Source organism: Eriocheir sinensis, chromosome 36 (genome assembly GCF_024679095.1).
Source record: "Eriocheir sinensis breed Jianghai 21 chromosome 36, ASM2467909v1, whole genome shotgun sequence".
NCBI lineage: Eukaryota > Metazoa > Arthropoda > Malacostraca > Decapoda > Varunidae > Eriocheir > Eriocheir sinensis.
The window spans coordinates 6,866,609-6,884,092 of record NC_066544.1 but is presented as its reverse complement, the minus strand read 5'-3'; the positions used below and the strand labels follow the sequence as shown (position 1 = coordinate 6,884,092).

General features: G+C 47.0%; 1 protein-coding gene across 18 annotated transcripts; it reads right to left on the bottom strand.

Annotated features, from left to right (window-relative positions):
- Window positions 1–1,032: 1,032 nt before the first annotated feature.
- LOC127007672 (uncharacterized) lies at window positions 1,033–16,426 on the bottom strand. 18 transcript variants are annotated; one of them, XR_007760374.1, is made up of 18 exons: window positions 15,884–16,426; window positions 14,817–14,938; window positions 14,284–14,385; window positions 12,306–12,637; window positions 11,488–11,696; window positions 10,754–10,875; window positions 10,259–10,444; window positions 9,142–9,313; window positions 8,358–8,461; window positions 7,577–7,641; window positions 6,383–6,567; window positions 5,611–5,858; window positions 5,091–5,234; window positions 4,155–4,321; window positions 3,321–3,604; window positions 1,474–2,716; window positions 1,338–1,439; window positions 1,033–1,303 (listed from the first exon to the last, which is right to left on the bottom strand). XR_007760374.1 is itself a non-coding variant. In XM_050878880.1 (16 exons), the coding sequence occupies exons 1-16, from the start codon at window positions 15,999–16,001 to the stop codon at window positions 2,598–2,600; spliced, it is 2,679 nt and encodes an 892-aa protein (XP_050734837.1). In that variant the 5' UTR covers window positions 16,002–16,426; the 3' UTR covers window positions 1,033–2,597. The 18 variants fall into 18 exon arrangements, 1 of the variants encoding a protein (XP_050734837.1); XR_007760376.1 differs by having other exon boundaries at window positions 1,033–1,269; XR_007760373.1 differs by having other exon boundaries at window positions 1,033–1,329; window positions 1,365–1,439.
- Window positions 16,427–17,484: the final 1,058 nt, after the last annotated feature.

Below are 17,484 nucleotides of genomic sequence, written 5' to 3'. Positions count from 1 at the left end.
TGGTGGCGCCTGGCATGTCCTCACCCAACAACATCAGAAAGTAAACTGGTGACATCACATTTCCCAGGTGTTCAGCATTCATTGGCGTGAATTTTGAAGCAAACACCCACACACACACACACACACACACACACACACACACACACACACATAAAAGAGAGGACAGTGATTTATAACAGTTGGTTACTCATATTTATTTTCATAGGTAGTTTTTGTCTTATATACAGGAAACAAAACACGCACACTGGAAAAAAAATCATTTTACATATGAATGAATAATAATGATAATAATAATAATAATAATAATAATAATAATAATAATAATAATAATAATAATAATAATGATAATAATAACAATAATAATAATAATAGCGGCAGCTAATAGTAATATACCTGAATGACGGTTCACACACAAAGGTCTGGATATACAGGTAATGCACAGAAAAACAAGACAGCGCGCACACACACACGCGCGCACACACACACACACACACACACACACACACACACACACACACACACATACACCAGAGTAAGTTCATTATTTACAATTTATTTTTAGTACAAAGGTGTTTAACATTACTCACACCAGGATGACACACATATACACACACACACACAAAAAAAAAAAGACATCAACAAACTTCTTCACTCTTTCGTATGGAGCATAAAACACAGGACAAGGAGGAAGAATAACGGCCACCATAGTAAAGGCTCACGCACACACACACATACACACAACTTTCACACATGTACTACACAGACACACAAATATACACGTAGTACTACCATCGTTATATTACAGTTACATACACGTATATATTTACTTATGTATTTATTTCTCCATGAAGAGGTGGGTGGGAAGATATGTGACCCTTCGTATGAATACTAGTACATGGCAGCTCTGTACACACACACACACACACACACACACACACACACACACACACACCAGAACGGATTTTTCTCTGTTTCTGTCTGGTCTGAGTGGAATGAGTGAGCCAAAGCCCTTTCGAGTATGAGGGGAATGAGTGAGCCTTTCAGTATGAGGGGAATGAGTGAGCCTTTCAGTATGAGGGGAATGAGTGAGCCTTTCAGTATGAGGGGAATGAGTGAGTCTTTCAGTATGAGGGGGCTGAATGAAGTATGAAGGGAATGAGGGAGTTTAAGACCTAGCAAGTATGAGGGGAATGAGTGAGCTTATAAGTATGAAGGGAATGAACAGCCCTAAGATCTTTCGAGTATGAGGGGAATGAATGAGTTTAGGACCTTTCAGTATGAGGGGAATGAATGAGTTTAGGACCTTTCAGTATGAGGGGAATGAATGAGCTTAGGACCTTTCAGTATGAGGGGAATGAATGAACTTAGGACCTTTCAGTATGAGGGGAATGAATGAACTTAGGACCTTTCAGTATGAGGGGAATGAATGAACTTAGGACCTCTCAGTATGAGGGGAATGAATGAACTTAGGACCTTTCAGTATGAGGGGAATGAATGAACTTAGGACCTTTCAGTATGAGAGGAATGCTTGAAGAGTGTCTGGGAACGAGTCAGGGTGTCGAGAAACTCCATCGGTTTGTACAGGAGTGACATTCTATTCCTTGTCTCCTTTTTCATTTCACTTTGTTCTTTACGATTCTGTTCAGAGCTTCCTTCGACATTAATTAAAGTTTCTGCCCACGACTCATCCTGCCAACACACACACACACAAAAAAAAAAAAAAACAGTCACTGACATTCTCTGGCCCTTTACAAAAACTATGAAAAAAAAAACCAGCATCCACACAAACTGCTGAGCACCTGAAGCAAAACCTGAACACCTGGCTGTGACCTTGAAGTGGTAGCCTCAACACCACCGGAAGGAGGAGGAGGAAGAAGATGAAAAACAGGAAGAAAAGGCACTCGAGAAGGCTGTGTTATGAAGAGCAGGACGACGACAATGACGAAGAGGTAGGCTGAACTGTCTCAGGAGAAGGAAAACAAGGAAAAGGAGGAGGAGGAGGAGGAGGAGGAGGAGGAGGAGGAGGAGGAGGGACACGTTAAATCGTCTCAGTAGGAAGAGAAAGAGGAAGAGGAAGCACAGAAATACGAGAAATTAATAAAGAAGAGTGGTAGAAGTAGTAGAAAGTCGTCTCAGAAACATAAAAAAAAGGAAAACAGGAGGAAGAACAGGGGGAAGAGGAGGACATAGTGAATTGTCTCTATATCTGGGAGAATGAGCAAAACACACAAAAGTCATCTCAGAAACAGAATAAAAGGAAAACCAGAGTAAGATCAAGAACAAAAGGAGGAGGAGGAAGAGAAGGAAGAGGAGGAGGAGGAGGAGGAGGAGGAGGAGGACATAGTGAATTGTCTCTATATCTGGGAGAATGAGCAAAACACACAAAGTCGTCTCAGAAACAGAATAAAAGGAAAACCAGAATAAGATCAAGAACAAAAGAAGGAAGAGGAGGAGGAGGACATAGTGAATTGTCTCTATATCTGGGAGAATGGGCAAAACACACAAAGTCGTCTCAGAAACAGAATAAAAGGAAAACTACAGTAAGATAAAAAACAAAAGAAGGAGGAGGAGGAGGAGGAGGACATAGCGGGTTGTCTCTATGAATTCCTCCTCCCCGCGAGTCCCCCGAGGTGGTGGCACTTGACTGCGAACTCCGCGTTGGGGTTGTCCTGGTACACCGCGAGCAGCTTGGCGTTGGGGTCCAGCCGCCGGTTACCTGTGGGGGAAAAGATGGTTAGGAGGCGGGTGTGCAGGGTGAATGGGGAGAGAGAGAGAGAGAGAGAGAGAGAGAGAGAGAGAGAGAGAGAGAGAGAGAGAGAGAGAGAGAGAGAGAGAGAGAGAGAGAGAGAGAGAGAGAGAGAGAGAGAGAGAGAGAGAGAGAGAGAGAGAAAATACCTAACAAAAGATACAATTTAATGAACAAAAACATAATGAGACTGCAAGAGGCAAAGCAGCTCCTGTGAACCTAACCCCACCCAACCTCACTATCCATGAATTTCTTTTTTTTTTTCATGTATCTATCATACTGGCACACAATATGACTGCCAAACCAATGCCACTCATCCACCACCCTGTTGGTAAATCGATTCTTGCCTATGTCCTTGTTGAATCTGAAGCAATCCAATGATATGTGTCCTACCCGACTCTCTTACCACCAAAGTCTTATTATTATTACAGTATTAAAGCAATAGCATGATCAATGTGAGGAAAAACATAATGAAAGATAATGTGAAAAAATGAAGTATGGATTGTCACATTGCAAATATATATAAAAAAAATCACACTCAAAGATAATAAAGAAACAAAAAATAAAGCCTTACCAATATTCCCTCCTTGCTCGTGAAGGGCGTGCTGCTGAAGGGCATTCTTGAGGGACCCACTCAGGAGGCAGGCGAGGTACTGGGAGGTGGGGAGCGGGGGGGTGATGGTGGGGGCGGAGGAGGCCGGCAGGGAGGTGTGGCGGGGCTGGGAGGGGGCAGTGAGTGGGGCGGTGCTGGACGGGGGAGAGCCGCCCCCGCCGCTGCTTGGCCGCTTGTACTGCTGTTCCCTCCGCCCCTCCACTCGCCTGGGGTTCTCCGGCAGTAGTGTGAGCTCCTCGATGAATCTGGGAAGGGGGGGCGGGGGGGGGGGTTATGGTGGCGGTGGCGGCGGTGGTAGTTTTTTTTTCCTTTTCTCTCAGTTAATACAGGTCATTTCATTATCAGTCATGGGATTGGCTCTGTTTTTTATCATCATGTTCTAGTAGTAGTAGTAGTAGTAATAGTAGCAGTAGTAGTAGTAGTGGTAGTAGTAATAGTAGTAGTAGTAGTAGTAGTAGTAGTAGTAGGAGGAGGAGGAGGAGGAGGAGGAGGAGGAGGAGGAGTTGGAGGGGGAGGAGGAGGAAAAGTAATAATTGATAGACAGAAAGACAAACACAGACACAGAGACACAGAAAGAAGAGCTAAAGAGAAAGACGGACAGACAGAAACACAGACATACAAAGACACAAAAAATGAAAAAAAAAAGATTAAGACAAAGACAGAGCTACAAAGACAAAGATGCAGACAGTCAGAAGCACCAACAGACAGAGACAGACAAAACACAGACATAGAGAAAACAGATAGAGAAAACAGACAGACACGCAACATCCACACCCTCGCGCCACCCACACGTACTTGGTGAGCAGGTCGCCGGCGGTCATGCGGGGGTTGAGCTTGACGGGGTAGTTGATCTTGTTGAACTGCGGCGCCGACACCCGCAAGATGCCCTCCTGGTAGTCCACCTCGTTCTCGATCGGCCGCTGAATCGTCTCCTTGCTCTTGCGGGACAGGAGCCGACGCATCTGTGGTGGAGGAGAGGAGGTGAAGTGGTGAGGGGGGGGTGAAGTGGTAAGGTGTTGTTAGATGGTAAGGTAGTGGTAAGGTTTTGGTAAGGTGCTGCTAAAGGAGTGGTAAGATGGTCGTTAGGTGGTAAGGTGAGGTTAGGGTGTTAGTAAGGTGGGTAAGGTGATGTTAAGGTGTTAGTAAGGTGGTGGTGGTGACGTGACAAGATGGTGGTAAGATGATAAGGTAGTGAGGGGGTGGTAAGGTGTGAGGGCACAAGGTATAATGGGGCGAGGTATAAAGTGCTGAGTAAGACTAGAAAGTTGGAAAGTTTCGTTTAGTCAGCGCAACATCTGTGGTCATATGCCGGAGAGAGACAAGAGGGGGAAGGAATTATAGGAGAAGGGAACAGATCCCAGGAGACGGGACACAACCCCCGATTAATACCTGGTACCCATTCTCTGCTGGGTGGACAGGGGCGTAGGGTATCGGAAAAGCCGCCCAATTTTTTCCACTCCGCCCGGGAATCGAACCCGGGCTCTCTCGGTTGTGAGCAGAGTGTGCTAACCACTGCGCCACGAAGCCCCATGTGAGTAAGACTAATGGGGTGAGAAACAGTGCTGGGTAAAACTATTAGGGTTAAGTAGAGCATGCTGAACATGACTTATAATTTTTGGTGGATTGTTTACGAGCCCTAAGAATGAAAATGAAAACCTGACATTTCATCACATCCCCGCGTCAGGCCTCTCTGTCAACAAACTTTCTTTATTTCACTCCGTCGGTACTCACGGGCGTGGTGTTGACCAACTTGAGGGCCTCCGCCTGGTATTGGCGCCGCACCTGTGTCACCAGGCGCTGCGGCACCGTCCACAGCACCTCGCGGTACTTGATGAGCATCTGCGTGAGTTGCGTTGTGACGCTCGCGTACGTCATCTGTGGGTTGGGGGGGGAGGCACGTGAACTGGCGGCCATGGTGTGTGTGTGTGTGTGTGTGTGACGTCTTGTTTTCTTTTCAACCATGCAGGAGACGCACGCATACGCGAAATACATCGCTAACAACTAACTCAGGTAATTGCATCACTAACATAAATAACGTTCACGATAACTAACCAACATTTCATAATTCTAAAACTATTTACAGAAGAAGAAAAAAAACCATCAATCTGAGATACCCCCAAAAGAAATAACTACCATCAACTAACTATCTTCACTGTATTTTTTTTTCATTGCCTTTATTCTGCCCTTGACTGCTTCCTCTGACGCGAAAAAAAAGAGGAAAATAAACAAAATAATCTCTGTAGTGACTCGCCTCGTGGTTGAGCTGCTGTTCCTTGTCCTCGGAGCGCAGGTTCAGCTTGGGCCGCGGGCTGGGCGGGAAGAAGATGTTGGGCGCCACGATCATGGCCACGTTGTACAGGGACATCTTATTGGAGGACTGGAAGGTGACCACGCGCGCGCACAGCTCCAGGAGGGCGTGCAGCGTGTCGCGGTGGGGCGTGGGCAGCAGCAGCACGAGCATGGTGAGGGCCAGCACGCGCTCACCGATGTCCGGGATGCCTGGTGAAGGGGAGAGGTGAGGTTGTGGGGTTGAGAGTTAGGGTATGGTGAAGGGGTGTGATGAGGGGGCGTGGTGAAGGGCGTGTAGAGGGTGGTGGTAAAGGGGCGTGGTGAGGGTTGGGGTGAAGGTGTGGTGAGGGTGTGGGGTGGTGATGGTAGTATTAATGGATTGGGTTGTAGTAGTAGATGTAGTGGAGGTGAGGGTGGAAGTCATATAGTGGTTGTAGTAGAAGTAGTAGTAGTAGTAATAGTGGTGATGGTAATGGTGGTGGTGATGGTACTGGTGAGAGTAGTAGCGGCTGCATTGGTGTTGATGGTTTTAATAGTAACAATAATAATAGTAGTAGTAGTAGTAGTAGTAGTAGTAGTAGTAGTAGTAGTAGTAGCAGTAGCGTTAGCTATAATGAGAGCAATAAAAATAATGATATTGATGTTGAGGGGTAATAATATTAATAGTAATAATAATAGATACAATATAAAAAAGCAATGCAGCACAACACAAACGCAAACAAAAACAAACATACGGTGGCACTTGTAGAAGGCGGGCGTGTAGGCGTGGGTGAGGAGGGGCTCTGGCAGCTCCCTCAGGAAGGTCTTGATGAGCGCCGCGATGTCGTTGGGTGTGGCGTTCCGGAGGGCGGCGTCAGCGGTGGCGGGGCAGCTGTAAAAGTGTGTGTCCAGCGTGCGCCGCAGCTGCTCCGTCTGTGACCTGAGAGGAGACCAAGGAAAGGGATGAGTGTTAACCCTATTCGATCCGAGGGGGTACATATCTGGCCTCCCCTCACTTTTTATAGCCCTCCCCCTTTTTTTTTTTACTTTCCACAAGCTTCTTTTCACTCATTATTCATTATTGTTTTACACTATTGATTCGGTACCAGTACTTAGTGTTCATGAGCGTTATCGTTGTTCAGATAAATGAGTACGATGCTAGGTGTTACGAGAGCGAAAATTTGAAAACGTCAGATCGGATAGGGTTAAGTGAGGTTAAGTTCAGAAAAGTGGGATAGAAGGTAAGAATAGAAAGTGGAAGGATTGACTGAGTGAATAAAGGAATGAATGAAAGATGTAAGAAGAAATTGAAGGATTAACGAGCATGTGGGAACGATTCAGGTGATGATTTATTTATGATTTGCATAACAAGGTAATGAAGGAAAAACAGGATTTTTTTTTTTCGTGTATGCATGAGACAAGGAAAGGTAAGATAAGGCAATGAGAGACGAAGATAATGAAAGGACATTAAGATCAACATAGGAGAAAGATAAAGGCAACACACAAGGAACACAAAATCAGAACACACGAGAATACCACAAAACCAACACGAGATCAACACAAAAAGCAAGACAGAAACAAGGTAAGTAAAAGGCAACACATGAGGAACACAAGACAACGAAACCAACACACTACCAACACAAGACCAACACAGCCCAACGTTGCCAGATTGTCGTACTCAGCTTCCTGTTTGCTGATTTCCGACCTAAACTGCCTCCTCGACCCCAATAACTGCCTTCATATTTAGTTATCGTTAAAATGGTTAATTATTGGTGTTTTTTGACAATAGCTATGGCTCAGAAACCAGTTGAGCAGCGAGTAGCGGGCTTTTTTTTAATAATTACTGTTTACTTTTTTGTGCCCTTGAGTTGTCTCCTTTGTTGTAAAAAAATAATAATACGAGGTTCTGAGTACGATAACGCGGCATCCCTGACCCAGCCCCGCCTCACCTGTGTCCCGGCACCCGCATGATGCCTTCCTGCAGCAGGCCCTGACGCTCCAGCTGCCACGCCAACTGTGTAGACAAGGGGCGAGGAATTAGTAGCAAGTCGTGTGTGTATTTGTGTGTGTTCAGTTTTTTTTTTACTTATTTTTATTTTTTACTATTCTGCTTCTTTTTTTCAATGACAAACCCCTACCATTGTATCTTTTTAGTTTCCTGGTGCTACTTCCACATGTATCCTTAGTTGTATAATTACATTCTGTACTGCCTGGGGGTTGGGATGGCATGCTCCTCCCTTCTCCTTTGTTGTTTATACTTGCAACAATAAACCATCAATCAATCAATCAATCAAGTCGTGAATTAGGTTGCTTTGACAATACTCTGCTTCCTTTTCAGCGATATATGGTTGTGTATGTATTAGGTGTGTGTTTGTGTGTGTGTGTGTGTGTGTGTGTGTGTGTGTGTTCAGTTGAGTTTTTGATAATATTCTGTTTCTTGCTCATTCCTATAATACATTTTTATTCTTTATATATTAACACAAAGAGGGTACTGTATATTCCGCATATTTTTCATAGATACCTACATTACATTAATTTTCCCTCTCATATTAACAAAAGAATGGCCAGATGTATAGACGAGGCAATCAACACATAGACTTTATTCCTCACACTTATCTATTCTTCTGCTGTTCATGTTGAAAATAGGAACGAAAAAAAAAAAAAAAATGATGTGAAGTATATTTAGCGTTGTCATTCACTTCGAATAGAGAAAGGGTCGCGTCGCCTCACCTTATAGAAAACGAGCGGGACCTGGGCCTCGAGGGGTGACTCAGGCAGGAAGGTGGAGTCCCGCTGCACCAGACTCTCCAGGGCCGCCCCGAACACGCCGCTCTCTGCACGCGGAGGAGGAGGAGAAGGAGTAGGAGGAGGAGTAGGAGGAGGAGGAGGAGGAAGGAAGGAACATGAAAAATAGAGTTAGTACAGTATTCTTCTTGCGAATATTATTTTTCTCCACTTTTATAATATATCTTTTCTTGTTCCCTATCTCAAGAAAAACAAGAAAAAATAGAGTCAACACTGCATGTCTATCACACCCTTTCCCTTCAACTCCCATCCCTCCCTTCCTCTCTCTACTTCACTCTCTCCTCCACCCATTTTCCTACAGTTGTTTCCTCTCCTACAACTCCAATCCTCCCTTACTCCATCTCCCTTATCCTTTTATCCCTTTTTCCTTGCTCTTATATACTCTCTTACGCTCACAGCCTCTCCTTTCCTTCCTCATTCCCTCTCACCAGCCATCCTTTCCTCCCCTACTCTTCTACCTCTTTCTTACTCTCTCAACTCCCTCTTTCATTTTCAACTCCACTCTTTTTCACCTCCCTTGCTATTACTCTCTCACCTCCACCCTTTCAACTCCCTCTTACATTCTCACCTCCACCCTTTCAACTCCCTCTTACATTCTCACCTCTACCCTGTCAACTCCCTTCCTCTTACCCTCTCACCTCCACCCTTTCATCTCCCTCTCCTACCCTGTCACCCCTATGCCGTCCTCCCCCTCCAGTCCTCCACGTACCTTCCTTGGAGTGTTTCCGCTTCTTGACCTTCCTCCAGCGGTGGTGGATTTGGTGCTCCGTGAAGAGGATGTCCAGCTCCAGCAGCGCCAGGGACGTCAGCCGCTGCAGGTCCGGCTCGTCCAGCCAGTCCACCCGTGTCTGCCCGCAGCGCCCCGGCTCGAGTATTAGCTCCTGCAGAAGGGACGAGGGAGGGAAGGGAGTGAGTGAGGAGGTTACGTTGGTTATTAGGTAGGTTGGGAAGGGAGTGAGTGAGGAGGTTAGGTTGGTTATTGTGTAGGCTGGGAGTATAGTGTTTGCTGGTATGTCTTTGTGAGTGAAAGGGATGAGTTAGTGAGTGGGTAGAGTAGGTAAGGTTAAGGGAGTGAGTGAGGAGGTTAGGTTACGTTCGTTATTAGGTAGGTTGGGAAGGAAGTGAGTGAGGAGGTTCGGTTACGTTCGTTATTAGGTAGGTTGGGAGTATAGTGTTTGCTGGTATGTCTTTGTGAGTGAAAGATATGAGTTAGTGAGTGGGTAGAGTAAGTTAGGTTAGGTTGCTTAGTAAGGAGGTTTGGGTAATAGCGTTTTTTTCTTGTATGTCTTTGTGAGTGAGTGAGTGCTCCTTCTCCATATCTTTCCATCCTACATCATTCCTTCTCTTCCTGCCCTTTCCACACTTTCTTCACATCCTCCACCTTCCCTCTTTTTCCTGCCCTTTCTCCACTCTCTTCACATTCTACAGCTTTTCTTCTCTGCCTATTCTCTCTCCATTCTCTTTACATTCTTCTGTTAAACATATTTCTTTATTTTCTTTTCGTTTACTCTTCTCTTCTTTCTCTCCACCTTCTTAACATCCTACACCTTTGCTTCTCGTCCTGCCCTTTCTCCACTCTCTTCACATTCTACAACCTTTTTTCTCTTCCTGTTCTTTCTCCATTCTCTTTACATTCTTCTGTTATACATCTTTCTTTATTTTCTTTTCGTTTACTCTTCTCTTCTTTCTCTCCACCTTTGCTTCTCGTCCTTCCCTTTCTCCATTCTCTTCACATCCAACCTTTCCTCCCCCACCCTTCTACCCCTCCTCATTCTGCCCTTCCTCTCCTCCTCGTACCTTCATCGTCCTCTCTTCCTGCCACTCACCGGATACTCCTCGTCGGGGTCCTGCTTGCCCACCCTGAAGCCAAGGTCGGTGGTGGAGGTGGAGCGCTGTCTGTTATCCCGGTCGGTGCGCAGCGGCCTGTTCTCCCTCTCCTCCCGCAGCGCCTCCCGTTGGTGGTAGACGGAGTGGGACTTGCGCAGCTCCACGCCTGAGCCTCGCCGTGACTCCTGAATGGGAAGAAGAAGAGTGGGATTAAGGATATGTGTATTGTGTAGGGGAAAGGTGTTGCGTTTTTTTTTTTATGCATATTGTTGGTGTAAGTGAAGGCCTACTACTGCTACAACAACAACAACAACAACAACGACACTATTTTGTTAGAAAAGAACTGTGGATTGTCTACTACTACTATAATAACAATAACGACAAAAAACACTATTATTCCTGCTATTAACCATTATTTTAAATCTTACACTCTGGAATAATCAAAGTTACTAACACCTCCTCCTCCTCCTCCTCCTCCTCCTCCTGTTACTCACGTTGGCCACCTCCGCGTCCTGGCGTGGGCGGGGTTCGAGCGGGGGTCGCTTGTCCTTCTCCTTGCACCTGGCGTGGGGGATGTAGACCGAGCCGATGTAGCGGTAGTTGAGCACCTGCACCTCTGTAACGCACGGCGGGCAGGTGGTGAGGGCACGGACACACAGACACACGGACAGACAGAGAAACAGATAGACACAAGTAAACGACACAGGTACAGACATACAGACAAGAAGACAAACAGAAGAGTACACACAGACACAGGTACATACAGACAGGAAGACAAACAGAAGAGTACACACAGACACAGGTACATACAGACAGGAAGACAAACAGAAGAGTACACACAGACACAGGTACACACAGACAGACACAGGTACACACAGACAGACACACACACAAGTACACTTAAACACAAAAAAAAAAGACAAACATATACACATTGACAGCCTGGCAAACACACAAAGGCAGACTAACAAACAGACAGACCTTAAGGAGTTAAAATGTTATCAGAGTGAGAGCTATTTCTTGTTTTGTTAATGTTTACATAACGAAAAAAAAAATCAAACACACACTATAGTTTCTTGTGCCTTCTTTTTCCTATTTTTCTTACTTTATAATTTTCGTTCTTCCCTCTTCTCTTTCTTCCTTTCCTTTTAACTTTTTTTTTTCTCTTTGTCTTTTATCTCTCTCTCTCTCTCTCTCTCTCTCTCTCTCTCTCTCCTCCCCCCCTCACCGTGGTCGTCACCGGAGGACTTCCCGAAGAACTCATAGGCGCCCTGCTTCGAGGAGTGGAAGTTCTTGACGTCCCTGGCGAGGTCCCGCGCGTAGGACCTCTGGCGACGCAGCTCCTTGCCCTTGGATGGCCCCAGGGCGACCTTGGGCAGGGTGTCGAGGGAGGGCGCGCGGTACAGGTGGGGGGAAGGGTCATCCAGCCACTGATTCCTGCGTGATGGGTGAAGGGGGTGTTAGTGAGGTGGTGGTGGTGATGGGGATTGCAAATGTGTGTGGGGAAGGGTAAGGGTGCGTCTGTGTGTGCGGGGGGGGGGGAGGGGGGGAGGTTGTGTGTGTGTAAGTGGAGGGGTTGTGAAGGGAGGGGAGGAGTGTGTGTGGGGGGGGGAGGGGAGGAGTGTGTTCCTGTGTGTGTGTGTAGGGGTGAGGGGTTGATTGTATGTGGGGAAGGGGGTGATGTGTGTATGTGTAGGGGGGTGGGGTTATGTGTGTGTGTGTGTGTGTGTGTGTGTGTGTGTGTGTGTGTGTGTGTGATATGAATCGGCGATGACACTGAGATATTACGCCGCACTTGAACAAAGGCAGAGGACGAATGGATGGGGAGACGGAGGACGAAGATGAGGAGGAGGAGAAGGAGGAGGAGGAGGAGGAGGAGGAGGAGGAAAAAGGGAAGGAGAAGAAGGAGCAGTAGCAAAAAACAGGTATATATAAAACACTGAGAAGGAAAAATGTAATGGGAAAAAACAAAAAAAAAAAAGAAAGATAAAAAAAGGATACAGAAAAACAACAACAGCAACACCAACAACAACAACAACAACAAACCTGGAGGGCGTGTCACTAGGGGGCGTGTGTCTTCTGCCGGCGACAGCATGTGGGCGTGGGGCGTGGACATGGTGATGGAGGTGATGGTGGTGGGCGTGGTGGGGGGCTGAGGGCGGGGGCGGCGGTGGGTCGGGGAGGAAGGGGGGCGTGGGGCCGGGGATGGAGGGGGAAGTGACGAGCGAGTGGTTGCCGGAGTCCAGGGAGCCCCGGGAACGACTCAGGTACGGGTCCACCCACGACTTGGGGTGCGGGTCGGGCGGGGTCCTGGGGGGCGACACGGAGTCCAGGGAGTCCGGGGTGGCGCTGCGGCTGCGTGTGCCCGTGGAGGAGTTCTGTGGGCGGAGGGAGGCGGTGAGTGGAGGAAGAGGTGGAGGGAGGGTGTTGGCAGAGGAAGGTATTGGTGTGGGTTAGGAAAGGGGTGAGTGGAGTAAGGGGAGGAGGAAGGATGCGGGTGGGGGAAGGTATTGGAATGGGTGAAGGAAGGGGTTGAGGGAAGGGGCGGAGGGAGGGTACTGGAGGGGGTCTTAGTGAGGGAGGATGGGTATGGGTGTAAGTGGAGAAAGAGGGAGGGTTTTCGGTGTGAGTGGAGAGATGGTGTGTGGAGTAAGGGTATTGGAAGGGTAAGTGAGAGTGGAGGAAGGGTGTGAGTGGAGGGAGGGTATTGATGTAGGTGGAAGAAGGTATTGGTGTGAAGGAAGGGTGTGAGTGGAGGAGGGAATTGGTGAAGGTATTGGTATGGTCGGGAAGGGAGGGTACTGAAAGGGTATTAGAGGGGCATTGGTTTAGGGGAGGAAGGGTACTGGTATTAGTGGATGAAGGGTATTGGTGTGGATAGGGGCAAGGTAAAGGGTGTGGGTTTGTATGCGGGTGGAGTGATGAATTGTTGATGGGAAGAGGTGATGAGGATTGGAGGGTGTGGGTGTGAGTGGAGGTGATGCGTGGGTGGAGGCATGGTATGGGTGGAGGAATGAAGGATGTTGAGTGTGGGTAGGGGCATGATGTCCTTCCGCTTTCCTCCTTGTTTCCTATTCTCTCCTGTCCTCTCCTTTAGATGCCACGCCTTTCCTTTCCTTTTTCTTTCCTCCGTATCTCTTTCCTATAAGGTCGGCATTATAAGACACTTTGGCTATTTCGAAAGATCAAGAAGGGGGTCAGTCGAGTTCTATTGAGTGTTTCTTTAAGTTCACGGTACAGAGGAAGGGTCAAACTACCACCAGGGTCATAAAACTACTCCTGGAAATGCCCACAACTCTTACGAAAGTCTTGTCAAATATGTGTTCTTGGGCTAATGAGTGTTTCTTTAGGTTCATGGTACAGAGGAAGGGTCAAACTACCACCAGGGTCATAAAACTACTCCTGGAAATGCCCACAACTCCTACGAAAGTCTTGTCAAATATGTGTTCTTGGGCTAATGAGTGTTTCTTTAGGTTCACGGTACAGAGGAAGGGTCAAACTACCACCAGGGTCATAAAACTACTCCTGGAAATGCCCACAACTCCTACGAAAGTCTTGTCAAATATGTGTTCTTGGGGGGCGAAATGTTTTACAACACGACCCTTTGTAAGTTAGTATCCTTTTATTTTTTTCTCCCTTTCTTTCTTTTTATTCACGTCTGACCCTCACTCTACTTAACCCCCCTTCCTTCCTTTCTCCCTCACTTGCTCCCTTCCTTCTTTTCCATCCCCCCTCCCTCCCTTTCTTCTTTCCTCCACCCTCCTTTCTTCCTAGCCTTTCCCCCTCCTTTCCTCCCTTCCTTCCACCCTGCCTCCTAACCCCCCTTCCTCTCTTCTTCCCCCTCCCCCCCTCCTTCCCTCCCCCCTCCCTCCCTTTCTTCTTTCCTCCCACCCTCCTTCCTTCCTAGCCTTACCCCCTCCTTTCCTCCCTTCCACCCTGCCTCCTAACCCCCCTTCCTCTCTTCTTCCCCCTCCCCATCTCTCCTTCCCTCCCTGACTCCCTTCCTCCCCCCCTCCTTACGTACGTCCGCATTGTTGAAGAAGCTCCTGATGTCCGGCTTCTGGCGCTGCTTCTTCCTCCTGATGGTGGCGTTGACGGTGCGGACACGACGCTTCAAGGCCTCCTCCTGCGTGGGGGGGGAGGGAGGGGGGTTAGAGGTGGTCAGGAGGAGGAGGTAGAGGAAGAAGAAGAACAAAAGCAAGAACAAGAAAAATAAAACAAGAACAAGAAAAAATAAAACAAGAACAAGAACAAGAAGAAGAACAGGAAGACAAAGCAAAAACAGAAGACAGGAATAAGTGCAACAAGAAACAAAAAACACAAAAAAGACAAAATATAAGAACACTTCAAACACGAACGTTTCACATCAATCAACGAGTCATGCTTCATTTTTTACTTCACACACACACACACACACACACACACACACACACACACACACACACACACACACACACACTTTCTCCCCCTGACACACCCCCCAGGTATAGATGACACAATACCTAGTCACCAGGTAAACCCAGTCCCCGTATTCAGCCCCCGGGCCACCTGTCTTACCTGGCGGGGGTTCAGCGTGCCCAGGAACTTGCTGAGGGTGACGTTGTCCTCCGAAAGCTCCGAGTCCTCCTTGATGGGGATGCCGAGGCCCTCCAGGAAGTGTTCGTCTGACTCAAGCTCCTCTGCGGGGTGAGGTAGGGTGAGTGAGGGAGGGAGGGATTGAGGGAGGCGATGAGGGAGGGATTGAGGGGGGCGATGAGGGAGGGACTGAGGGGGGAGATGAGGGAGGGATTGAGGGGGGCGATGAGGGAGGGATTGAGGGAGGGATTGAGGGGGGCGATGAGGGAGGGGTGAAGGGGGGTAATGATGAAGGGAGGAAGGAGAGATGAGTGAGGGAAAGTTAAGGGGAGGCGTGAGTGAGGGCATGTGAGTAAGGGAGGGGCGAGGGGGGGGAGATGAAGAAGGGAGGGGATACAAGAAAATTCAGATATCTTAACTGAACAACTGATGAACTGAATAACTTGCCAAATGAACTCGTGTGTGCAAAATGTTTGTTTAAAGTGTATCGATAAAGTTAAGGAAAGATATAATAAAAAGTGAAAAAATGCGGGTAACTATTATAGGAGCGGGCTTTTTTTTCATTATTGTTTTTTTACGCCCTTGCACAGTCTCCTCTGCTGTAAAAAAAAAAAAAAAATCCTGCAAACTACAAATAGGTAAAAACATGAGGGGAGAACCAAGACTCCTGTTGTATAAACTGATCACTTTTTTCAAACAATCTTTTATCTTTCTTGCTGAAATACCGAGATGAATGACTTTTTTTTTTTTTTTTGCTTTGTGGGAGTAGCGATTTTTTTTATATATAGGTAAGAACATGAGAGGAGAACCAAGACTCCCGTTGTATAAACTGATCACTTTTTTCAAACGATCTTTTATCTTTCTTGGTGAAATACCGAGATGAATGATTGTTTTTTTGCTTTGTGGGAGTAGCGATTTTTTTTTTTTTTTTACGAAGCGACATGTTAGATTTGTGAAGTAGATTCTTTTTTTTTTTTTACAGTGCTCTCCCTTTGATCTACCTCCTCCTCCCTAACACACGGCAGTCCCCTAAGCCAGTCCCCGCGTACCGTCATGGCTGCGTCCCTCCTCCTCGGACTGGCAGGAGGTGGAGTGCGTGGAGCGACGGCGGTAAGTCAGCACCTCGTTCCAATAGTCCTCCATGTCCACCCCTGCGTTGGCCTCCATGGCGCTGACGGAGGCGCTGACAGAGGCGGTGACGGAGTGGCGGGACGGGAGGACGGAGGGGTAGGGGGGTAAGGAGGAAGAGAGGTGGAAGGAAGTGAAGATATAAAGAAGTGGTTAAGGAGAAAGGTAAAGAAGGAGTGGCAGGAAGGAAAGCAGGAAGAAGGTGAAGAGTTTAAGGATGTAAAGAAGGATGAAAGGATGTAAAGAAGAGGAGCTAAGGAGGAGGAAGGACGAGGAAGGAGGACAGGTGGGAACGCTGATTGACAGGAAACACAGGTAAGGAGAGAGGGATGGGCAGACAGGTATGCAAGGATAGGAGGAGGAGGAAGAGGAGGAGTTATGGATGGACGGAGGAAGGGAAAGTGTTAAGATATGTAGGGATAAGTGTATAAGGAATGGAGGGAGGGAGAGAGAGGGCGAGAAGCAAACAAAGAAATGGAGGGAGGAAGGTACAAGAGATTCAGGGAGAGGAGGGCGGGAGGGAGATAAAGGGCCCGGGAGGACTGGCGGGAAAGTGGTATAGTTTCGCGAGGGAGAGAAAGGGCGGGAGGGCGAGGTAGGGATAAAGAGAGCGCATGGGATGTATCAAAAGTTAGATGAGATTGTGATTAGAGAGAGAGAGAGAGAGAGAGAGAGAGAGAGAGAGAGAGAGAGAGAAGGGGGGGCTTGCCAGGGACCCTCGTAATCACAGGTACAGCCTCATTTTGCACCTGAAAGAAGAAAAAAAAAGTATGTCAGTAAAGAACAACAACAACAAAAAAAAAAAAATAATGAAACAGTAGTAGTAGTAGTAGTGGTAGTAGTAACAGTAGTAGTAGTAGTAGTAGTAGTAGTAGTAGTAGTGGTAGTAGTAGTTTTAATGATAAAAAAAATAATTGTAATAAAAGTAAGGATATCATAATAACATCCTTCTCCTCCTTCTTATCATCATCATCATCATCATTATCATCACCACCATCATCACTATCATCACCATCATCATCCTCATTATCATTACCATCATCATCATCACTATCATCACCATCATCATTATCATCATCACCACCATCATCACTATCATCACCATCATCATTATCATCATCACCACCATCATCATCATCATTATCATCATCACCACCATCATCAATATCATCACCATCATCATCATCATTATCATCATCCTTGTCTCTCATTTCATCACAATACTCATAAAACTGTCCACATATTATTTTTACCTCACTTAAGAGATAAAAAAAGGCATTTCCTCTCTCTCTCTCTCTCTCTCTCTCTGTGTACCTTCGGAACATAACCTCCTTATCTCCGTTATCTCCACCATAGATTGCTCCACACACCCTCCCTTTCCACCCCGCCACCTTCCTTCTCTCAGGCCACTCTCATTCCCCTTCCCTTTCAGCCCTTTCCCTTCCCTTTCCCACCCTTTACACAATAATACATCCTTCTGTTCAAACATGTTCCCTTCCCCTTTACATTTCCTCCCTCCTTC

Coding starts and splice junctions, on each gene's coding strand:
- LOC127007672 (XM_050878880.1), bottom strand. CDS start 16,001: ATGGAGGCCAACGCAGGGGTGGACATGGAGGACTATTGGAACGAGGTG. Junction 11,697..12,305: donor CCTAGTGACACGCCCTCCAG/GTTTGTTGTTGT, acceptor CCCATCACGCAG/GAATCAGTGGCTGGATGACC. Junction 6,568..7,576: donor ATGCGGGTGCCGGGACACAG/GTGAGGCGGGGC, acceptor GTCTCCTCTCAG/GTCACAGACGGAGCAGCTGC.